The sequence below is a fragment of the Delphinus delphis genome, chromosome 1 (assembly GCF_949987515.2).
Source record: "Delphinus delphis chromosome 1, mDelDel1.2, whole genome shotgun sequence".
Taxonomy (NCBI): Eukaryota; Metazoa; Chordata; class Mammalia; order Artiodactyla; family Delphinidae; genus Delphinus; species Delphinus delphis.
The window spans coordinates 111,012,530-111,037,430 of record NC_082683.1 but is presented as its reverse complement, the minus strand read 5'-3'; the positions used below and the strand labels follow the sequence as shown (position 1 = coordinate 111,037,430).

General features: G+C 47.8%; 1 protein-coding gene across 7 annotated transcripts in view; it reads right to left on the bottom strand.

The window, feature by feature from the left end:
- Window positions 1-651: 651 nt before the first annotated feature.
- The window catches only part of IL6R (interleukin 6 receptor), a 55,622-nt gene continuing 31,372 nt past the window's right edge, over window positions 652-24,901 (bottom strand). For 3 of the 7 annotated variants that reach the window (XM_060030660.1, XM_060030656.1, XM_060030661.1), the window contains 4 exons: window positions 20,050-20,096; window positions 18,822-18,891; window positions 14,918-15,011; window positions 5,417-9,302 (listed from right to left, as the gene is read on the bottom strand). In XM_060030660.1, the coding sequence (XP_059886643.1) occupies window positions 9,056-9,302; window positions 14,918-15,011; window positions 18,822-18,891; window positions 20,050-20,096 (458 nt within the window). In that variant the 3' untranslated portion in view covers window positions 5,417-9,055. Of the gene's footprint in view, window positions 914-5,416; window positions 9,303-11,907; window positions 12,011-14,584; window positions 14,798-14,917; window positions 15,012-18,821; window positions 18,892-20,049; window positions 20,097-24,901 lie in introns of those variants that run through there. The other 4 variants (XM_060030662.1, XR_009522060.1, XR_009522058.1 and 1 more) reach the window with 4 other exon arrangements.

The following is a 24,901-nucleotide window of genomic DNA, read 5'->3' as shown; positions in this document are numbered from 1 at the left end:
TATAATCTCATGAAAAAACTTTAATGGATGAGGAGATGCTTCTTATGGATGAGCAGAGAGGTAGATGTTTCTTCTACTCCTGGTGAAGAAACTGTGACAGTTGTTGAAATGACAACAGAGGATTTGGACTATTACATAAACTTAGTTGATAAACCAACAGCAGGGTTTGAGAGGATTGACTCCAGTTTTGAAAGAAGGTCTACTGTGGGTAAAATGCTATCAAACAGCATTGCAGGCTACAGAGATATCATTCATGATAGGAAGAGTCAATGCATGCAGCAAACTTCATTGTTGTCTTATATTAAGAAATTGCCACCACTATCCCGACCTTCAGTAGCCACCACCTGATCAGTCAGCACCATCAACAATGAGCCAAGACCCTCCACCAGCAAAGATTATGTACAACTCACTGAAGGCTCAGACACTGGTTAGCACTTTTTAGCAATATAGTACTTTTTTAAGCATTTTTTAAATTTTTATTTATTTTATTTATTTATTTTTGGTTACATTGCATCTTTGTTGCTGTGTGCGGGCTTTTTCTAGTTGTGGTGAGCCGGGGCTACTCTTCGCTGCGGTGGGCAGCCTTCTCATTGCGGTGGCTTCTCTCGTTGCGGAGCATGAGCTCTAGGCACGCAGGCTTCAGTAGTTGTGGCATGTGGGCTCAGTAGTTGTGGCTCACAGGCTCTAGAGCGCAGGCTCAGTAGTTGTGGCACGTGGGCTCAGTAGTTGCGTCTCGCGGGCTCTAGAGCGCAGGCTCAGTAGTTGTGGCACGTGGGCTCAGTAGTTGTGGCTCGTGGGCTCTAGAGCACAGGCTCAGTAGTTGTGGCATGTGGGCTCAGTAGTTGTGGCGCACGGGCTTAGTTGCTCTGCAGCATGTGAGATCTTCCCGGACCAGGGCTCAAACCCGTGTCCCCTGCATTGGCAGGCGGATTCTTAACCACTGAGCTACCAGGGAAGCCCCAGCAGGTGAATTCTTAACCAGATTCCTTGCCGCCAGGGAAGTCCCGTCTTGCACTTTTTAATAAATAATTTTTCATAAGCAGTACAACCTGGCTGAACTATCCCAAAACAGAGGGATTATAGTTAGTGAAAAGCTTACTCTAGTTGTAAAAACATACAGGCTCATGAAAAAAATTTTAATATGCATAAAAGAAAAAAGAAGGTGCAAATCTGGTCTTCAAGCAGCTCCCTAATGCTCTTAGGATATCAAAAGATTGCTCACCGGGCTTCCCTGGTGGCGCAGTGGTTGAGAGCCTGCCTGCTGATGCAGGGGACGTGGGTTTGTGCCCCGGTCCGGGAAGATCCCACATGCGGCGGAGCGGCTGGGCCCGTGAGCCATGGCCGCTGAGCCTGCGCGTCCGGAGCCTGTGCTCCGCAACAGGAGAGGCCACAGCAGTGAGAGGCCCGCGTACCGCAAAAAAAAAAAAAAAAAAAAAAAAAAAGATTGCTCACCACAGAGCATGTCCAAGGCAGGCCTCCCCCCCAGCCCCAGGCCCTGCACCAGCAGCCTCCCTGGGCCGCCCCCTCCACCCGAAGCCCTCCTCCTCCGTCTTCACTCTCCCTATCCCTTCCTTCCCCGACTCCCTAGACCAGATTAGTCACTTGCTCCCAGAGAGAGCGTTTGCACCTTAATTGTGTGGCTCAGTGACACTTGGGGGAGGAATTGATTCCTCTTATATCCCTGCAGCCGGCGTGGTGGTTGAATGGATCTCATGGCCCAGAGAGAACCACCTCTTAGTGTGGTGATCGTTCACCCTTTCAGAGGCAGTGGACAGAAAAAGATTCCCACGCCATAAAGAAAGCACAGTTAGGGGATTTCAAGGAAGTTCATTAAAGTTCACACCAAGGAAGCAACAGAACACAGAGTTCAGAGGAATAGATAAAGGGCTGATGCAGAGAAGGGGAAGTGGTTTGGTTTGGTTTCTGATCAAGGACCATTAAGTGTAAGGAGCTGCTTGCTGCCTCTCCCCTTTGTGGCCCATCTTCTCTGTGGCTGCCTGTTATGTGAGCAGCGCCGGGGCCTGGTGGCCTCAGGGACACGCTGAGGCCACCGGCGTGTGGCTCAGACTCCCAGGGTCTCAGCTTCCACACTGACAGGTGTGATAAACCCAATGAGGAATCCAGGTCCATCTCCCCGCAGGGGTGAGTGGGCCAGGCCCCACGCAGCACAGGGTGAGGGCACCTGGCCTGCAAAAGGGGTTGGAAAGATAGGCCCATCTTCATTGTCACCAGGGGCTGAGGGGCCACACAAAGAGCACTGGCCTTGGAGTCAGGCAGACATAGGTTTGGGGTCTAGTTCAGCCTCTTAACTCAGGTGTCTTAGATCACTATCTTCACCAATATGAGCCTCTGTGACCTCACTCGTAAACAGGTGAAAACACTTTCCTTGCAGTGCCATTATGATAAAGAATATCCTGTGTGTCAAGCACATGGTGGAGGGTCCATAAACGGTTGTCGTTATCATGAGCTAATTTTTTTTTAAGATGTTGGGGGTAGGAGTTTATTAATTAATTAATTTATTTTTGCTGTGTGGGGTCTTCGTTTCTGTGCGAGGGCTATCTCTAGTTGTGGCAAGCGGGGGCCACTCTTCATCGCAGCCTCTCTTGTTGCGGAGCACAGGCTCCAGACGCGCAGGCTCAGTAGTTGTGGCTCACGGGCCTAGTTGCTCTGCGGCATGTGGGATCCTCCCAGACCAGGGCTCGAACCCGTGTCCCCTGCATTAGCAGGCAGATTCTCAACCACTGCATCACCAGGGAAGCCCTATTAGCTAATTTTAATAGACCACCTTGACCAAAAGGGGATGGTGGCCTTCTAGGTAACCAGTAGGGCCGGTGGAGTAGCTCTTTGCTGTCCACAGATTTTGTTACCCAATTAGTACCCACAGTAACATGTTGCTATAGAATCTCACCTCCTGCCCTGTGGTCTCCAGCACAGAGACCCTCAGAGCTGGCTGCACAGCAGGAGAAACTGAGGACCTTACACTCATGTAAACAGACACCCACTTTTGTGATTCAGAGGGCCTGGGGGTGGAGCCTGGGCTGCCTCTAATCCCTGGACCCATCCATGGACATGATCCACTGAAGTTCGCCAAGGCCTTGAAGTCCGAGGCCCCAGAACACCCACCTCATCATAGAAACAATCACGGTCCACAGTCACCCTCAGGGTCCATTACCACCACCTTCCTCAGAAGCATCTCAGTCCACATCAGACTGATCTGGAATCCCTGCTCGGTTGTGGTGACTCCAGTGTACACCCGTGTATACCTGCGCTCTGCAGGGCAAACATGCTGCCCACACAAGCGAGTATGCGCACGCCGGCCTCCTCTACCTTTCCCTCCTCTCTTCGTCTATGGTTGGGCACAGACCCCAGAACATCCCACTTACACCATTCATCATTGCAAAACCCTCATTGTGCAGCACAGGCGTTTAAAAACCAAAATAGAATTCAACTGTCCTCCCAGTAAATTTCATTCTTTAAAACATCGTAATGAAATATTAAAATGGACTTGTGGTTGCCAAGGGGGTAGGGGTGGGGGAGGGAAGGATTGGGAGTTTGGGATAAGAAGATGCAAATTTTTGTTTTTGGCCGTGCAGCATGGCTTGTCGGATCTTAGTTCCCCAACCAGGGATCGCACCTGGGCCCACAGCAGTGAAAGCACCAAGTCCTAACCGCTGGACCGCCAGGGAATTCCCAGATGCAAACTATATAGAATGGGTAAACAACAAGGTCCTACTATACAGCGCAGAGAGCTGTAGTCAATGCCCTGTGATAACCCATGATGGAAAATAATATGAGAAAGAATGTCTATATGTATAACTAAATCACTTTGCTCTACAGTAGAAATTAACACAACGTTGGAAATCAACTATACTTCAATAAAATAAATTTTTAAAAAAGAAAATAGTAGGCTATTTTCCTTGTGGACATTGGGCAGCTTTACTAAGCAATTTGAAGTTACCTTAGAAGAAATATCCTAACTGAATATTGCATATTCCCATAGTATGAGTGTTTCCAGATTTTACTGAAAAACTTCATTGTATTCGTGTTTTGGATGGTCACGGAAAACTGCTGGTATGAAATGAGACGTGGCTGAGGTTGTTCTGTTGTTTTTCAGTAACACACATCAGCAAGAAGACAGAACTTTCACAGAGAAAGGAGGGGTTGGCAGTATTTGAAGCACAGTGCAGGGCTCACTCTCACGCTCAGGACTGTTTAAAGCGACAGGCCACCCAGGCAGCCCACCTGGTCACTACTCTGCCGGAGGGGCTGCTGTGCCCCCAGCCCAGCCCTTGAACACCGCATGGACCAGTTTAAGGCCCTTCAACGGCACACTTCTGCTACTGCAGGAAGGCACACAGTTCCCTGCCGCTGGCCTGTGCTTCTCACAGACATGGAGAAAGGTTCGGTCTCCTTATGCATTAATAAATAAGGAAAACGCTTTCCTTAGTGGCTGTTCCAGGAACTGAGTGTTCCTTGCCATCCTCTACAAGATTCACCATCTGCTCCCCCAAATTCTTCTGGAAAGAGCATCGTAAGCATGTCATCCTAACAGCGACACCGTGGAGAAGAGGGAGGCACCCTCTCCCATTTCCTGCCCCTTACCCCCACTCCTGCACCCTCCGTGGGGCCCACACAGCCAAGCCACCATAGGGACATCTGTTTCCTGTGTCACTTTCTGCAAGACAGGGACCAACCTTAAATGAGACAGTGGCATCCTCAAGGAGTCGATGGGCGCTGTAGGTGTGGTCGTGAGGCTATCCTCTGATTGCCCAGGCGGCCGGGGGTGGGGTGGGGTCACACAGCAGGGCCTCACACTTCAGCTTTTGGTCTGAGTTACACAATTTCCAGGTTTCCCTGCAGTTTCCTCCTCCCCAGCCCTGAACTGTTTACACAGCAACTCTTATCCACAGAGCAACCACACGATGACTTTCCTCTGTTTGGAAGATATGGGATGGCTGTGTCCCAAGTTTTTCCTATTGAGGACCCTTTTCAATAGGGGACAGATGCAGCCTATCTGATGATCAAGAAGTACAAGGTTGCCTTTGTGATTCCGTTAACACCCCCCTGTCCAATAAACAGTCTTCTGATGAATAATGGCCCTTCCTTTTCCTTCCCCACAGGTTCATCACCTGCTAATGATGTAAACATGGCAGAAGCAACCACGCCCCTTCCAGAAACCCCAGGGCTCATTTGGGGAAATACTTTCATCATTAAAGTCTTTGAGAGATTGCTACTTATTTCTTAAACTTACCTGATTTTTTTCCCAGAGGTAATTTAATCCTGCATTAAGGAGAAGCTCACCCCAAAAGGGTCCTCCTTAATTTTAAACCCATCTTTCCTTACCCCTTTCCCCCATAATCATTCAAGTCTTTCCTTGAAATGACCCAGGTGCCAAAGCATAAATTACCTCTCAAGCATAATTTTAGAACTTATTTATTTCAAACATTTACAATTTTCACTTTAAAAGCAAAGTAGCTGGTAAAAAGAGAAAACATTGAAAAACATCATACTGACCCTTTGCCCCATATACAGACATCATCAGCCTTTGGTATTTGCTTTCAGATAATTAAGTAAAAAAATAAAAACAAAAACTTAAAACTATTATTTCTCTCCAGAAAAAAACAATGTAAAGTTGAGGTATTCTATTTAACGGATGTGTGATCTCCAGCCAAATATGGTTTCTCTATTAATTAACAGCCTTGCTACATGCTGTTCCAATCCTTTCCTTCTGAAGTAGATCTGCATTTGAGCATATGTTCAGACAACTGACAATGTTCCTTAATAATCATTAAGGTTGCCATAGAAACTCACTGGCGCTGGGGCCAGGCTACACCAAGGACACGATGCTGGAAGGACCTTTCGGGGATGCTCAAGAGTGTCTGGCATAGAAGCTGAGCCAGCTGGGCTCCCTTTCAGCAACAGCCTCACTGCCAACTGCTGCACGGAAGGCTGGGATCCAGGCTCCCGCTCCCAAGGACCACCAGTTGCCCCTGCTTCTCCAAATTAAGATAAATTTCTCACCAACTCCTCCCCGACTGGGTCAATCTTAAGTGCCTTTGATGAAGCGATACAGCTCAGCACTAAAGCAGCCAGCCAAGACATTCCTGAACATTCTGCACGAAACCCACAAACCATGACCACTCCCAGCCTGCCCTGCTCAGCTCTGTCCACCACCGGGTGGGCTCCCAGTTCATTCCAGCATCAGATTCCACCCCTCGTAACGGTGTTTCCTTCCCTTGGGGGCAGCTGGGAAATGGCGGACACTCGGGGTGAGCCAAGAGCCTCGCCAACAAACTGCAAGGGCCAGGCTCCCTCAGGGCAAAGAGCTCTCAGAGCCACCAAGGGCTGTGTTGACACATTCAATGTTATACCTCCTTGACCTTTTTTTTTCATTAATGCTACAAAAATTAATGACCACTTTAATTGAGACCTTGATCTAGCATATTTTCAACTTTTCCCACCCAGCAGGATAAGTTGCCCATCTTTAACAAAAATTGTCGCTGTGCTAATAACATTTCACATCTGGCTGTGTAGCAGATGGCTACAGATATTCGGTGAGTAGCATCACTGTTGAGGATAAAAGGCAGCACGTGTGCTGCAGAAACACAGGTAAGGATGACCTGTGGATTGAAACACACATTCACTGACCACAGATTCAAGGACAGAGAAAGCTTAGGGTGTATACCTGTGTACACTGAGCAAGGCCTACGACCCAGAGAAGACAAATATTTTTCCTTCATCTATACTAGCTTATAAAAAAAAAAGGGAAAAAAACCCTCTTCAATTAAAAAAAAACGCAGTTCCGTTCCAATAATAATGAAAGCAATAACAATTTGGAGATCAAAGCTGCCTAGCTCTCAGCAATCATGAGCTATCTGGATTTCACATCTTCCACTAGCACCGCTCCGCCTGGCTCTGGTAAAATTACACGTGGGTAAAACTTTGTCAAGACTTAAAGAACCGTGGGCACAGAATCACCCTATCTCGTGCAGATTCTCATTTTTTATATTTCCCTTTAACAGCATTTTTGCTGTTCGCAGTCAAGGAAAATTTAGAGAAAAACAAAACAAAACAAAACCACCTGCCTCACTTTTGTCAAGTTAAGATCACTTGCCAGAAGCAGCAACAGGGTCTGAAATTTACAGCCAAAGCCAGCAATGAAAATCACCGCGTAGTCCAACATCCTAACAGTTTGAACCTGGCAAACGGTAAATAAAACATGGTCATTTCCATCCTTTCCCCACCTATCTGGTGCTGGTGGTTATTTTTCTAAAAGGGGAGACTACTAGAAAAGTTTTGTGGTCTGGTAAATTTTTAGTGGTGGTTACACGACTGATTTTAATCACAGCTTCATTCTGGGACATCCCAGAATACTTGAGGGTGCTTGTTTGGGTAACCACGAACATCACTGAATTTTCAAAGCCCAGACAGAAAAGTGAACTGAAGTGGTTACTGCAGTGTCACGGCTAGACATTTACTCGGTGCTTCAATACTAGCTGAACTGAATCACATTCAAGGAACTAACTAAAGAGAGGAAGGCACCAAGTTTAGGGCTGTGGTGTTTTCTCTAATGAACCTCCTCTGATACCCGAGGGCTCGTGGCTTTCAGGGGTGGGGATTTTCAGCTGACCTGCTGGGTAATCGTGGGAGGCTTGCTTCCCAGCACCATGACACGAGCTGGACACCGTTTCCTTCTCAGCCGCCTGGGGGAGTAGTAACAAGCTGCTTTTCCGCTAAATTAGAGAAGAGGCAGACTTTTTTTTTTCACTTTTTAAGGCAAAAACAAAATTTAGAATGAAACCAGAGTCTCTTCTCTAATAGGGCAAAATCTCCTTTTCTCCTCCTTTTCCACTTGACTCAGTTTTGTGCTAAGCAAAGCTATCGTGCTTTTCCCCCATTATTTCTACACTGACACTCAGCTAATACTGGATCTTCCACCCTCTGAAGATAAAACAGTCAGCAGTTTTTTTAAAAACCAAATTAAAATCCATTCTTGCCGGGTTCTTTTGTCTTTTTGCATAAATATTACCTTCCCTGGTTACTCAGGCTCAGCTGAAACTAAAATAAACAAAGCTGGAATAAGGCAGCTTTGATTTCACCACTGGCAGAAGCCCTCCCTAATGCCAGTTCTCATTTTGGAGGGCCAGGGGAGGGGGAGAATGGAGAATGGTGGTTTGCAGAGGCCGCTGTCCCCCTCAGCAATGCTGTGACAGACAAGCATGGAGACCCTGTCCCCAACACTCCCCTCCTTCCCCACGGCTTCTTTCCTGAAGTCCTGGGATCCAAAAAGGGACATGGAGCCAGTGCAACTGCTTCTGGATTCAGCAAGCGCTTGGACTATCATTCACATTTAGAAAAATGCTAATGAGGAACTGATTATAATTCCATTTCAAACCATCAGGCCCTGAGATACAATCACCCCCCTCTCAGCTGTTCAGTGAAGAAAAGCAGGTGAGACTTTTCCCCCAGCCACGGTGGTTTAAGAAAAGCCGATCTCAGGCCTAGAAAAACTGAATTGAGAAGGCACTTGGGCTTCAAGAAGCTTAGAAGATGAAGCTGTGCGGTGGGCCAAGAGATAAGCGACTCGGGGAGTCTTTGGCTGGACGTTCATCCCACCCGCCTGAGGGTGCAGCTCCTGGAGGTGGGTCCGGGTGCGCGGGCGGCCAGCAACTTGTCTGCACCAAGCCCAGGGGGGAGTCTGAGGCCTGCGCAGCCACCCGGCTCTGCCCACCGGAGTGTCCGGTAGAGTCTTGACACCCCTCTCTTCACGGGGGCCTGAGTTCACTCTAAGCCCTGTAAGCAGGGCACTGGGGGAAGAGTGGTTCAAAAACTCAACCACCTCTTCCTTCTGAACAGACGCAGCAAACCTTTTTTTCAGCCAGCACAGAACCTTCTGCAAGGCCCTCCTGTAGAGGCGAAGCCAGAGGCCGCGAGCACCCGAGATGAGCTGGCACGGCAGCGAGGAGCGTCTTTGCTAGGCCAGTTTGTGCTTCAGCACCCACACAGTCCGGGGGGCCTGACACCCCAGGCTGCCAGGTGCCACCCGGCCAGCCAGCTATCTGGGGAAGAAGTAGTCTCTGTTGCTGACGTCATAAGGTCTCTGAGGGCCACTGGCATCTGGTCGGCTAGTCCTTGAGGTGTTGTCAGACCCAAGGCTGCTGGGGGACACCGGCGGGGAGATGAGGGGCACAAGCACTGGGGTGGGCTTGGGCCTCTCAGGGACCAGCTGTCCCAAAGAATACGGTGGGTGCACGCTCGTCTTGCCTTCTTTCAGAGCCTGCAGCTTCCCCGTCTTCTTGAACCTTCACACAGACACACAAAGACAAACCATGCAAATGTTGAGTTCCCTCTGTGATAAACCCGCGAGAAAAACACCAACAGCTGGCGGCCCTGGTGGCCTGGCGCTCCTGGGTTTCAGCTCCAAGAAGTGATAACTATTTATTCATTGGCTGTTTATTGTTACCAGGAGTTACACAATCCTCTGAAGAGTCATCAAAAATATCCCAAGAGGGCTTCCCTGGTGGTGCAGTGGTTAAGAATCCGCTTGCCAATGCAGGGGACACGGGTTCAAGCCCTGGTCCAGGTAGATACCACATACCGTGGAGCAACTAAGCCTGTGCACCACAACTACTGAGCCTGAGCTCTACAGCCCGCAAGCCACAACTACTGAGCCCACGTGCCACAACTACTGAAGTCCCACGCCTAGAGCCCATGCTCCGCAACAAGAGAAGCCACCACAATGACAAGCCTGCGCACCGCATCAAAGAGTACTCCCCGCTCGCCGCAACTAGAGAAAGTCCGCGCACAGCAACGAAGACCAACGCAGCCAAAAATAAATGAATAAATAAAATACCCCAAGAGAATAGGTATGTGTTGTGGGTCCAGTTTACCAATGGGGAAACTGAGGCTTTGAGAGTGTGGCTTTGAGTGCCCCTTTATAGCACCGAGAATTTAGTTTGTCCTGCTCCAGAGGCTACCCAGAGGGGCCCCTCAGTCAAATTAACACTGGCTAGAGGTAGAGAATTGGCAGCTGCCTTTAATGGCAGGGAAAAGGCTGTACTGCTCCCTCAGCAGCTCTCCTGCTCCTCTTGCTTCCAATATTCCCGGCGTCCCCAATTCTCCTTACACCTCTGGGTCCCCTCACACCATGCTGGCACGTTCTCACAGACTCGGCCGTGGGCACCACTTGGGCACAAGTGACTCATCTGACAGGAAAGTCAATGTTAAACAGGAAGGAGATAGACATCTCTCTGATCATAGCTTCGTTCACCCTGCTCCATTCTGGGCCCAAAGCCAGGGCTCAGTAACTGAGAAAAGTCACTTGACAGCCCAGAGAAAGATGAGATGGTGATAGCAATCTTCAAAGGTACAGTCAGGTCTCCTCCCTGAAGGGGCCCTTCTGTTGGGTGGGGCAGCTCATCTCCCCCTCCTGCTTCCCACTTTGTCGCCTATTAACTTATTGCCCATTGACCTCAAAGTGGGAGCAAGGTGGTCTCCCTCAGTTCTACCAAATGTCAGCTACTCCAGGAAGGGCTGGGAGGGAAGAGGGGAAACCAATGTCAAAAACAATGTTTGGGGATTTTCCTTAGGTTTCTTTTTATATCGACAGGCTACTCCTGTCCTTGTTATGATAAATAATTGATAGTTGGCTCCAAATCTGCCATTGGCTCTTAGCCTGTTATCCAAATGGAATAAACAATCTGCAGAATGTGACTTAGGCTTCGCCATTCAGGCACTGCACAGGAAGGGAACACAGCAGGGGTGCTTACTGGAGCTACGCTGTGTCCCTGGGTGGAATCCTTCTCCCTCATGAGAGAACTGAGGATAGAGTCATTATGCTCTGGATTTCAAAATATTCAGATCCTCTGACCCAAGAATTCCACTTCTGGGAATATACCCTCAGGAAAGAGCATAGCTGCAGAAAAAGCTTTATGCACAAAGATGTTCAACACAGTGTTATTTACAAAAGCAAAACAACAACCCAAATGCCCAATAATAGGAGGTTGGTTAAGTGATCTTGGGTATTATAGCCACCTAATGGAGGAGTGATGAAAGTGAGGTTTACAAAGAATTTGTAATGATGGGAAGAAGTGCTTATGTTATATAACTGATACTAAAGTTATAAGGCAGGATTCAGAGCTGTAGAGACAGAATAATCATGGCTACATAAAAACAAACAAGAAACTATGCAGAGGAAAAAGACTCAGAAGAAATTCATCTAAATGTAAAGTGTTCATGAGCTGGGTGTCAATTGCACGGGTATCTTCACTTTGTGGAAATTCATGGCACTGTACACTTATGACATCTGCAATTTCCTATATGTTTGTTAGACTTCAATCACATTTACATTTTAAAAATTAACAGTGGCTGTCTTTGCATAATGTGTCATTTTTCTCCCTTCTTCCTATTTGTCAGTATTTAGCAAATTACCAATTTTTAGCAATCATGTATCACAATTTTTTTAAAGTCTGTATTGATGTTACCTAACCAATATGGAAAGCAGTCTCTGTCCTCAGTTTTTTTCCAAAGCAATTGGACGGGTAACTGAGAAAGATGAGCTTTCCTTCTTTTGAAAAATTTTGAGGAGTGAATGAGATTTTTTGGCAAATCACTAAGCTCAGAGGGGCCTTTGAAACCCCAGGGCCTGGGGTATATCCACACTTGGCACTGCCCTGCCCTGGGCAGGGGTCTGAGCAGGGCCTGGGGGCTGGAGAGGGTGCAGGGCGGGTAGAAGGAACAAAGAGCTGAGCTGTCAGACTTTTGCACCTCAGCCGCCACCTTTTACCTATTTTACATACTTGGGCTTCGTAATGTTTTGCTTAAAGAAAAGGTTCTGCAGCTAAAAGAAATTTCTAAAAAACACTTATAGGGCTTCCCTGGTGGCGCAGTGGTTGGGAGTCCGCCTACCGATGCAGGGGACAGGGGTTCGTGCCCAGGTCCGGGAAGATCCCACGTGCCGCGGAGTGGCTGGTCCCGTGAGCCATGGCCGCTGAGCCTGCGCGTCCGGAGCCTGTGCTCCGCAATGGGAGAGGCCACAACAGTGAGAGGGCCGCGTACCGAAAAAAAAAAAAAAAAAAAAAAAAAAAAACACTTATAATATCCCTTTACCATAGAAGTGGGAGAGTGTGATTTTAAAATATTGAAATGAGGGACTTCCCTGGTGGTCCAGTGGCACAGAACTGAGATCCCGCATGCCCGTGGTGCGGCCAAAAATAAAAATTGAAATAAGACAATACATTCAATACAAAATGATTTAAATCATAGGCATACATATAGGAAGTCCTCACCTAATAGCGTTAGCCATTCTAGATAAATGTGCAGAAAAGCAATTCTCTGCTATGAGAATCCTATTTTCTCAGTGCCTGAGAGCATAAAATAAAGAGAGAGAAGCAGTGGGGCACAGGGAGTAGGGTGGGGAGAATTGGCCCCTGTAAGTTATAACATCCACTTAAGATGGCACACCTTCTTCAACAGCACATTTAAATTTTAAAAACTTGTCACCGATGTTGCTGGAATATTTAGGAAAATACTATGCTTTGCTTGAGGCACAAAATAAATGTACTAAAAATAAAAAGATGGTGTCACAGGTGGGCGGGCTTTACTTCCTCCACCTGCCTCTCCTTCTGTCCACTGTAATCTGGCCACCCCAACTGTACAGTGGCCCAACCATTTTGGCACCCCAGGCTCCCACATCATCTCTACATTTATACTCTTGTCTTGACACGGGGGACTTTGGGAGTAGGAGTTTTTCATTAATTGAAATAACTGGCCTCTTTCCAAATAAATTTGCCTTATATGAGAGAAAATGGAAACTCACCAGGCTAGGAAATAAATTACTGATATGTTCTCTGCACAAGGCACTGTGCCTTCGGGGACTCTGGTTGTGTAGCAACCAGCCAGTGTACAAGCACATTAGCAAACTAAGTCTGTGATGAGCACTGTGGCCAATTCCCAGCCTAACGCTTCTCTCTTAGGGGGTTAACAGCACACCAAGATGGCGCTGCTTGTTCGCGGGGCCACTGGCCAACACTGGACTGATAGGACCAACTGGGCCCGCCTCTTAGCTGACAGCAGGCTGGTGCAGTGGGCAGGGACTCTCAGGGCACAAGTTCTAGGCCTGTCTCTGCTAATTAATAAGTTGTGTGTCCTTGGGCAAGTCATTTACCTTTCAGGGCTGTTTTCTCACTTGTAAAATTAAAGAGTTTGACTAAATGACCCATAAGGCTGTATCCAAAAAGCACAAGCTTTGGGTTTGAATCTTGGCCTTATCCTTACTAGCTGTAATCACTCCACCTCTTTCAGCTTTCATTTCCTCATCTGTCAAGTGGAAATCACGATATTTACTCTATAGGGTCTGTGGTAGGTTATAAGAAAGGCCTTTTGAAGCCCTAATGATATAGAAATAGAAAGAGAACACAGAAGTATGTGTCTGAGGTGAGGCAAGGGATGCCTTAGAAGGCAGCAGGAGACCTCGGAAAGTTGCCATGGCCCCTCTCTGACCCAAAGGTATAAAAGACAGTGAGTTCTTGGTTCCTCCAAGGAGTTACCTCCACTCTTGAGGAACCTTATCTTCTGCACACCCTTTGGACAGCTTGCTCACTACTTCATTGGAAAATCAAAGCAAAACAACCCGAACACAGCTTGAGTTGTCATCTTCCAACCCAGACCACCTTGGTGGGCGAGCTATTTCAGGGTCACTGTGAGAATCCAATGAGCTGTAACATGTGGAAAAGCTCTCTGCCGAGGTCTTACCCCTCCTTCCCAAGCACCCTCAAAGACCACCTCTCACAACCACCAGGTAGAGTCCTTGAAAGTTACACACAAGGGGAGAGACAGGAAAAACACAGTGAAGTTTCTCCTCTACTTATATTATTGTAATGAACCACCATCCAAAGTCAGAGCCCAGCCTGATTTCCTTTAGGGCTTCAGCATATGCAAAATTACCAGTTCCTGCAGTAAAATCATGAACATAGCAAGTTTTCTTTATTGCCCATTCATTGGGAGCACTGTTACGTGATCTCTCCGCAAGCTGGGAACGAATGACAAAACCAATGACCGAATGGAGAGAGAGACTTGGATGAAATGGGCAGGGGCGTTACAGTGACCAGGGTGCCAACCGAGCCCTCACCTGTGGTGTTTCCTCACCATGACCGGACGAGGGCACTAGGACAGGGCATTTAAAGGTGATCCACTAGGTCTGCTTATTTGGAGACATGGAGTATTCCCAAGAATGTCTAGCCAGGCACTTCAGAGTTACCTGTGCACATACCCCTGGTGTGGTGCTTCTCTCGTGGTATTTTACTGATTTTAGTACGTGGCTCTTGGAGGAGAGGGAGGGTCATATTCGTACCGTAATCCCAGAGCCTAAGGGGTTTCTTCAGTGTCTAACACACACTTCTCCCTCTGGTGTTCACAGCCAGGTTTTCCTGCTTCTTCTCCTCCCTGTCAGGCCACTCCTTCTCAGCCCCTTTCTCATCGCCCCCTCTACACAATTTTTCAACTGTATTCCACAGGTTACGTTGTTGGCCCCATCCTCTCCCCTGGCCCCAACTACCACCTGCCTGCTGCCAATGATCTGAATTACCTCCAAAACTTGTTCACTTGGAGTTTCCCCAGTGGCGCCAACATGTAATCGTCGCTTTTCACTCAGTTGTTCTACCTCCAGTGTTTTCCATTCTTCATGGACGACACCCACCATCTGCCCAATTGCTTAAGCCAGAAACTTGAGGGTCAGACTTGACTCCTCCCTCTCTTCATTCTTCTCTTCTGAGCTGTCATCAAATCTTGTCAATTCTACCTTTAAAATATACCTTGAATCCATTCATGACTCTCCAACCCATTGCCAGCATCCTAGCCCTGGCAAAGCTAGATCAGAAACATGAGAACACCACAGGACCACCCCCCGGGCCCATCTCACCTCAGGACAACGCCAATACAGAGGAGCGTCCCGAAGGCCAGGCTTCCTCCAGCCACCAGGAAGGTGGGCAGTGGTACCGAAGTAGAATCTTGCACTAGAAAAAAAAAAAAAAAAAGGAAGAGAAAGAAGAGGAGGAGGAGGAAGAGAGGAGCAGAGGAAAGAAGGGAAAAAAACCACTCAGCAGGTGCTGTCAAAACCTCAACAGAACCTCACCCCTGTAGGAGGAAACAGCTCTGCGTTAAGCAACAGGCCCCTTGACGAGCTTGCCAGTTTTCTGGCCAAAGCCACCTCTACAGGAGTCACCCCCAGCACAACCTGACAGACCCCAGGATGCCACCACTTGGCAAGAGATACACCTCAAGCTCAGAGCTTCTGAGCGCCTGCGGCCAGCCACAGACTCCCACTCACTTTCAAAGTGGCTTTTCTAGTGGCATTCAGCCTGCCCCACAAGGCACAGAGGGAGTGCCAGAAACAGAGGCTTGGGGGACCTCACTGACGGCAGCGCCACCGAGGACAATGTCACGGAGGCTCAGGTGCTTTAAATCAAGTGTTCAGGTGCAGTTTTCCCCAGTGGGGTGTCACCTCTTGCCTGTCTCCCCACTTGGTACTCAAGCCGCAGCCACATGAACTTCATTCCATCTTCCTCATGCCATGTTCCCTCTTCCCCCAGAGCTCTTCCCACATGTCCTCTTCTCCCCCAGAACGCTCATCCACCTTCACTGCACCTCTTTGCTGTCCAGTTCCTCCTGGACCTTTGAGTCTCACATGAGGTGATGTCATTTCCTTTGAGAAGTGACCCTGCTCCAAGCTGGCTACGTGCCCTTCCTGGTTACTCCACCCCCTCCAGTCTGAGCTCCCTGAAAGCCGGGACCACATGTGTCTTTTTCCCAACTGCTCCCAACGGCTCATGTGGTGCCTTGAACAAAGCAGGCTCACCAATATTTCATTCAATGAATAAAAGAACAAACTAGCTTCACGGGCTGCCCTGGTGGCGCAGTGGTTGAGAGTCCGCCTGCCGATGCGGGGGACGCGGGTTCGTGCCCCGGTCCGGGAAGATCCCACATGCCGCGGGGCGGCTGGGCCCGTGAGCCATGGCCGCTGAGCCTGCGCGTCCGGAGCCTGTGCTCCGCAACGGGAGAGGCCACGACAGTGAGAGGCCCGCGTACCACAAAAAAAAAAAAAAAAAAGAAAGAAAGAAAGAAAAAAAAAAAAAACTAGCTTCACAAGCAGCCACGTCCTCCCACAGAAAGCTCCTTCCCGTGGCTGCCAGAGAGAGACCCTGGACTAGACAGAGAGTACATCTGTCTACCATCATTCTCTCCTGCTGGAAATGCAGATACTTGCAGTCTCATGGACTTGGGATTCAGGCCCTTCCGCCCCAAACAGTACCCAGTGCTGATGAAGATGTCACCTACCAGTCATCACTTCGAGTGCCCAGTGGATGCAAGCTTTGCCTTGAGCTCCAGCTGGTAGTGGGCACTGACCACAGGGACGGGTCTCTCCTAGTATGTCCTACGTCTCTTGGCAGAGAAAGCCATTTCATGTATGCTCGGCTGACTCGTTTACTAATATTTCATCACCTTTTGTATTTGTTCCTTCGTTAATTCAACAAATATTTATTGAGTGTCTATCGTGTGCCAGGCTTTGTTCTAAGCCTTGGGGATACAGAGAATTGGATGACAGAAAGGCTCCTGGCTTCCTGGATCTTACACTCTAATCAAGCGAGACAGACAAATACGTATGTAATATGATGTCAGCAGTGACAAGGGCAATGATGGAAAACAAAGCACAGGAAAGGAAGAGTGACAGCCGGGGGTTCTGTCAGATTGGCTGGTGGGGAAAGGCCTCCCTGAGGAGGGGGCATTTGAGCAGAGGCCTGGATGAAGGGGCTGGCCTAGTGGAGGTCGGGGGAAGAGCACCCAAGGCAGAGCAAGCAGCAGACGCGAAAGCCACGAGGTAGAGCATGTGTGGAAGAGTGAGTGAGAGGGAGAAAGGAGGAGGCGAGGTCTAAAGATTGGGGGCCTGACCCCATGGAGACTAGGGCCTTTCTTAGGTCTTTGGCTTTTACTCCAGGAGAGAAGATGGTGTTGAGCCAAGGAGAGCTTGGATTTGTGTTTTAAGAATCATTCTGGGGACTTCCCTGGTGGCGCAGTGGTTGAGAATCCGCCTGCCAATGCAGGGGACATGGGTTTGAGCTCTGGTCCGGGAAGATCCCACATGCCGCGGAGCAACTAAGCCTGCGCGCCACAACTACTGAAGCCCACGCACCGCAACGAAGAGTAGCCCCCGCTCACCGCAACTAGAGAAAGCCCGCGTGCAGCAATGAAGACCCAACGCAGCCAAAAATAAATAATAAATAAACTTAAAAAAAAAAAAGAATCATTCTGGCTGGTGGCTGGAAAAGAGTCTATTGGTGATTAAGACTAAAAGCCAGCAGACCAGCAGGCAGCTCCTAAAGTCCTACAGGAGGAAAGACAGCAGTGGCTGGACCGGGTGTTGGCAGTGGAGGAGGTGAGAAGTGGTCAGCTCCTGGACGTGCCTCGAGATACAACTGGCAGGACCTGCTGAGGGACTGGACATGGGATGAGGGATAGAAGAGGAAGCATGTCTAATTCCCTGGCCCCAGCAACCCGGAAGATGTAGTGTCAGTTCCTGAGATGAGGAAGAAGGATAAGAACAGATTTGGGTTGAAGAGGCGGGGAGGCATCAAGCATTCTCTTTTAGGCACATTCAGTTTGAGATTTTTAGTAGGTATCCAGGTGGACACGTCACCTAGGCAGTTGGATACACGAGTCTGGATCTTAGTGGAAAGGTCAGAGATGGGGCTAGAAGTGTGGGAGTCATGAGCCCATAGATGGTCTTTAAAGACATGGGGCTGAATGAGATAGATCATCAGTGAGAGCAGATGGAGAAGACTCCAAGGTCCTTCCTCCACAGCAGCCCCTGAACTGCTGCCCCAACCTCCTGCCATTCCACCCATATCATTTAAGGCTCATTTCAAACGGCACCTCCTCCATGAACTTTCTCTGATTCCCCCAATGGACATGTTCTCTCAAGTCTCTAAATCCCACTTTGCTTTATCTATGGCTCTCTTTTGGCCAGTCTCACACTCTGCTCTCTGTTAGTTACTACGTTACTCTTTACCAGAGCCTGCCCCCTGGATGGTAGACTCCTGGAGAGCAGGGATGCGTTCAATTCCCTCTGAGTCCCCAGCTGTGCAGGCAGAGCTTAGCCTCAGGTGTTTAGTAGGTCCCCCCAGGTGCACTGCACTAGGTAGGGCTTTGCAACTGGGATGACAGAGCATGGGCGTCCAGCATCAGGTGCGGCAGGAATCTGCCCAGGTAAAGGTAAGGAGGCCAAGGCCTTCCTCAGAAAGCCATCAGATGGATCTACTCAGCTACTGAGCCTCCAGAGTCTGGACCCCATGAGTCCCATACATACAGTAAAAAAGCACAGGACCTGGGATCTTTCTTTTTTCTTTCTTTTTTTGGCTGGGATCTTTCTTGATGAGAATGTTACTAAGTTTTCCTGGTCTCACAGGTATACGGAATCAGAACCATTGAAATCAAGGGTTTCCGAAGCAAAGATTTATTCCATTCCTCAAAGCGTATTCCATTTCAGACTCCAATAATTTTGTTGGTAGCACATTCATTTGTATTCTGGGCCAATTGTGAAGTATTTTACTGACTTATCCCACCCTTCTTATGGTCTCCTCACTATATCATAGCTAACAATATCAAACTTGGAGGTATAAAGTAACAAAAAAGAATATTTCTGCCATTGATCCTTTTCATTAAGCAGACTGGTCCTCTGCCAATATTTCCAAAAAGAAAAGGACTTTCTGCAGAGACAAGTTCTTTTGCATCCCATAGGCCATAGAAATACAAAAATATCCAGTCCTTACCTGGGAGGCTTGTTGCATTTGCAGAATCTTTGGAGAAAATATTTTCATTATCTTCATTAGTAGTAGGTGCCTAAAAGAGACATTCCTGACTGTAAGCCTGTTTCTGCAGATTCCACCATCATTCAGGACCCAGCTCAGGTGCCACCTCCTCCTTAACCCCCTGCCTGATCCACCCAAGGCATTCCTTTCTCTATCTCATGGACCTCTCCATGTCTGACCTGTCAATCTCAACTTTTGCACTATTATTTATATCTAACAGCTTGCCTACTCAAGGTGGGGATTTCTTCCCATCTGCCACTCTACCAGGAGCTTAAGAGCACAGCACCTTCCACAGAGGAGAATCAATAGATACCCTGAAGCAGCAGTTGTATTACGGGTCCGGTCCCAGGGCGTGGATACCACCACTTACTAGGAAAACCACAGGCTAGAACTTTGGATCCACCACTTACTAGCTATGAAACCCTGGGCAAGTTTCTTAACCCACGTGGGCATCACTTTTCCTCCCTTGTAGGCACAACCATCCTGACACCCAAATCTTGGTTATCCTAAGGATGAAATGAGTTAGCAAACGCCAGGCTCAGAGCCTAGCACGGCGTGGCAAGTTCTCAGTGTCAGTTCCCTCCACGCTCCAGCCCCACAGGCATGGGCTTCACCCTGGAGCTGCTTCCACTGGTGCCTGGACAGTCCTGCATCCAACATAGCCAAGGTGCAGGACCCTAGGCTCCTTCCCTGTGCTATCCAGCTCCAGGAGTGGCTGAGCCTCCCAGCTTAGCATTTAGGGAATTATGGACCAGGAGAGGAGTTGTAGTTGGATGGGAAATTGGATTACTCGAGGATTTGTTGAGCAGCTTCAGAAGTAATCCTCTTTCCAGAAAATTATGACACCAGGAGTCCACAGGGGAAGAGCTCAGAAAAACTGAATGTGAGTCACAGGCTAAGCTGTTAGTGGTGCCCAGAGGTTCAGAGATGAAACAGCAGGCACCAGACACAGAGCAGCTCAGTGAGCTAGGCCGGCACCGCTCCACACTTTCCATGGCCCACATCCCCGGGACGAGAACTGCTCTTACCCTGCTTTACAGAGGTGTGAAAAGGACAGGCAAGTTGCCCGTGGCCATGTTTCTAGTAAGTGGCAGAGCTGGGATTTAAACCAATTTCTGCCTGATGCCAGCCCACAACCCTTAACACTAGGTGCTGTCGCCGTGACCCTTTGACAAGAACATGAGCTCACCTGTGTGGAGGGGGGCAGCTCAGTCTCAGCTGGAGAACTCTTGGATTCTGTGGATAGAAGAGTCATTATTAATGATTCATGGATGCTGAATGTCCTATCTGATGGAATAAAATTCATCACAATGAATTTTATGCTGGAAACAAACAAATATCCAAACCTAGAGGACTAGCTATATAAATTATGATATAGCCACATATTGTAATAGCCTTTAAAAATATTTTAGAGGACTTCCCTGGTGGCGCAGTGGTTGAGAGTCCGCCTGCCAATGCAGGGGACGCGGGTTCGTGCCCCGGTCCGGGAAGATCCCACATGCCGCGGAGCGGCTGGTCCCGTGAGCCATGGCCGCTGAGCCTGTGCGTCCGGAGCCTGTGCACCACAGCGGGAGAGGCCACAACAGTGGGAGGCCCGTGTACCGCAAAAAAAAAAAAAAAAATTTTAGAAAACAGCTAAGAATATGCTATGTTTTATGAAAAATTCAAGACAAGAAAAAGGCCACAGAGTTTGATCCAGAGCTTCTAAAGAAACACATTTATATCATTTTTCATTATATGTTATATGATATATTGCAATATATATATTCACACAGAGAAAAAAAAGTTGGAAGGATACACAGCACTAGATATAAACACCATTAAAATTTTAATTTCCTTTATGCACATTTTTGCAATAAAAAATATTTATTTAAACAACAGGTTCTAGGGACTTCCCTGGTGGTCCAGCGGTTAAGACTCCGTGCTCCTAATGCAGGCGTCCCCGGTTTGATCCCTGGTCAGGGAACTAGATCCCGCATGCCGCAACTAAGACCCAGCACAGCCAAATAAATACACACTTTTAAAAAAATATAAACAACAGATTCTCACCTGCCTGGGTGGGCTTAATACACTTTGCCCAAGAAGGGAGGTGGACTGGGCACCCTCCCAGGCCCCTCTCCCTCCATGGGAACCACGTTTCTGCAGAAACCCACAAGGCTGCAGAAGGCCAAGTATCAAAGCGAGAGTGCTGACGCAAGGCCAGGCTCAGCGGCAAACGTGGGCCCGAGGGACCAGGCGCTGAACCCTGACAGGCAATGTGTGGAATGCTCTGGAGTTTAAAATATTTTCTTTTCAGTTCATCATTTTTCCATCAAGAAATTAAAAATACCACAGAACCGGTTTACACAAAGATGTCGAGCCTCCCTGAGCCAGGAGTAGAAGGGCTAGCAAGGGGTTGGAGGAGAGGGTGACCCTACGTCTGCTCGGGACAGAATTTCCAGAGGGAGTGTGACTTCCCAGGAGGGGAGAAAAACCACACACTAGCAGCAGTGGAAGGGACACAAGAGCATGTTCACCCTCCGCATTGTACAGAGAGGAAACAGAGGCCCAGAGAGGGAAAGCAACTTGTCCAAGGTCATACATCAAGTTAGCCCCAAATCAACCTAGGATAAATGGGAGGGACACAGTCTGTTATTCCTGTGTGTTCCTCCCAGACCAGCCTAGCAGAGAACAGTTAGACTCATAGCAGGGGGTGATTGAAGGATTAAAGGAGGGGGCGGGGATACTAGAATGAAAGCTAAAACCGGGAGACAGGGGCAACGCTACATAGGAAATATGGCTGACCATGGATGGTCATTCAGTGCAGTGGTTCCCAAACCCAGACATGTTCAGCATCACTGGTGGCTTTTTAGGTCCCATCCTTGACCTATGGCCTCAGGATCTCCAGGATGGGATTCAGACATCAGGGTTTTGAAAAGGTTCCCCAAGCCCAGAGAGATGTTTCAGGAAGAAAGGGAGACCAGTATACTTTCAACCCTCAGCTCTGACCCCCCAACATGGTACATGGTCCAGAAAAGGATGTTTAACCTTTGGTGGCTCAGATTTCCAGGGATAAGGTAGGAATTTTATCTCAAGTAACCCAGGAATGTTACCAGAATGGACAAAATTTTTCTAATGCATAGTAAGATTGTCTTACATAACAAGACTTTTTTAAAAGCTCCCTAGGGACTTCACTGGTGGCACGGTGGTTAAGAATCCACCTGCCGATGCAGGAGACATGGGTTCGATCCCTAGTCTGGGAAGATCCCACATGCCACGGAGCAACTAAGCCCGCGAGCCACAACTACGGAGCCCACATGCTGCAACTACTGAAGCCCGCACACCTAGAGCCCATGCCCCGCAACAAGAGAAGCCACTGCAATGAGAAGCCCACGCACCACAACGAAGAGTAGCCCCCGCTCACCACAACTAGAGAAAGCCCACACACAGCAACGAAGACCCAACACAGCCAAACAGAATAAAAATTTAAAAAGAAAGAAAGAAATAACTTTTTGTAAAAAGTTCCCTAGATGATGATGGGGACCCCTGATTCAGACCATTTGTCCCCTGAGATGGAGCAACTTTTGCATCATTACTACTAATAATCATTTCCATTTTACAGATGAAAAAACTGGGGATCAGGGTCAGAAGAAATAAGTTAGATTAATAATACTAACTGCATACTAATAGAATATTACTAGTATTTCCAGCAGCGACCTTTGTGGAAGCTCGCCCTACTCCAGTCCCAAGTGGTTCTCAGCCTACGTGATGCTGACGGCTCACAGCAATATACGAGGCAGGTACTATTATCTCAGGTTTACAGAGACATGGAGGCTCAGGAAGGCTATAAAACATTAGCAACATCTGTGAGCACATTTTTTTTTTCTGTTTGGACAGAAGTATTTCATATTTCTCCTACAGTATTTTATATTTCCCAATGCCTCCCTTCAGCTAGCATGCTGGGTGAAAGAGGGGAAGGAACCATCATTCACTGGTCCCCTTGTGTCCCCGTGTGCCCCCCATGTGCCAGGAAGTTACAGGGGTAAGGATAGTGGTGGTGGTAACTAGACAAAACAGCAATAATAACAATGCCTAATATTTATTGAGCACTTACTATGTGCCAGGCACCATTCTACCTACTTTACATGAATTAACTCATTTAATTCTCACAACAGTACTCTGAGATTGGTACCATTTTTATCCCCACTTTACATATGGGGAGAATGAGGCACAGGGAGGTTAAATAGCTTGCCTGAAGTTTTGTAAGAAATAAGTGTTAAGGCTTTCTGACTCCAAGAATACTCTTTTTTTCCCCTTTGTTAAAAAAAAAAAAAATCACCTCTAGATTGAACATGTCTCAAATTCAGGGACTGTATCTTACTCATCTTTGTAAACTCACTTCTTAACACAGGCCTGGCATCTTGCTGAAAAACTTTGTAGTTAGAAAAATACTAATTATGGAAAAAATCACTTGGAAAAAAAAGACTATTCGATACATTAACAGCAACACTGAGTGTGTCCCTTGTATTAATATTTCCAGATTGTAAGGTGTACTTTTATATTCATAACAAAGTGAGTGAATGAATGACCATACTCCAATAAGTGAGACTGATAAAGACCACCTGTGAGTTTCTTCCACACAAGTTTTTAAAACAAGAGACTTATTTCTGTTAATCTGAGAACGGATTTGGGTTTGCTTGCTTGGGTCTTGGAATAGATAAATCCAATATAAAAGATGGCAGAGGTCTTCATACAGATGTGTAACCTTGGTCAAGACACTTAACCTCTTTTAGGCCTTGTTTCTTCACTTCTAAGCAAGGGGATAACTTCCTCCTGCACAGATCACCTGGGATCACAGGCTGAAAGGACCTAGCACTCACGCGGCACACGATAATATCTGTTTAAAAACTGACCCAACTCTCAAAATTCAGAGCAGAGAATATAAAACATTTTCTAACACAATAATTTTTTTTAAACCTAGATGACCTTGGGTATAGCGATAACATTTTATTTTATTTATTATTTTTTAATAAATTTATTTATTTATTTATATTTCTGGCTGCACTGGGTCTTCGTTGCCGCGCGTGGGCTTTCTCTAGTTGCGGAGAGCAGGAGCTGCTTGTCGTTGCGGTGGCTTCTCTTGCTGCAGAGCAAGGGCTCTAGGCACCGGGGGCTTCAGTAGTTGTGGCACGCGGGCTCAGTCGTTGTGGCTCGTGGGCTCTAGAGTGCAGGCTCAGTAGTTGTGGCGCACGGGCTTAGTTGCTCCGCGGCATGTGGGATCTTCCCGGACCAGGGCTCGAACCCGTGTTCCCCTGCATTGACAGGCGGATTCTTAACCACTGCGCCACCAGGGAAGTCCCACTAACACAATCTTTTTAAATTGTATATTATAACCAGTTAAGATATGGGCCACTGGGCTCCAGGGTTGGAGTACACAGAGGGAACATAGGAGTGGGCTGAGAATAAGAAGAGGAAAAGGAAAGTAAAAGGAAGCCAGAGAGGGTCAGAGAGATGAGGACACAAGGGAAGAGGGAGAAACCACAAAGCCGGACATTCCCAGAGAGGGGTTGGGGGCGGGGACACAGGAACCCACAAGCTGAGCAGCACCTTCCACTCTGAGCTTCACACCTTCCCTCACAACGTGTAAACCACCAACCAGCAAGTTAATCACGGCTCCTCCATTCATGAAAAAAACAAAACAAAACAAAACAAAAAAACCTCACCAAGGAGCTGACAGTCTCCTGAGGAGAAAGAAGTAACCTCCAGCTGGGCCCCAACACCACCCAGAATGATCTGTGGAGAAACCTATCGGTCTGAGGGCAAAGGAGAAAAAGACGGACAAGGCAGCATGGATATTTGCACGGTGTATGGTCGCCCAAGTGTCTTCCTTCTGAGCTTAAGCCCTTGTTTCAGCCTCTCCTTTATGAAATAATGGTGATGGTCAATGGCAATAGCAACGTTTTACTTAACCATTTAACTTTATGTCCTTACTTTGCAAAATTAAAAGTTGGTGACCTTATTTGGTCCCCAAAATTCTTTTTGAAATTTTACAGAAATCCCAG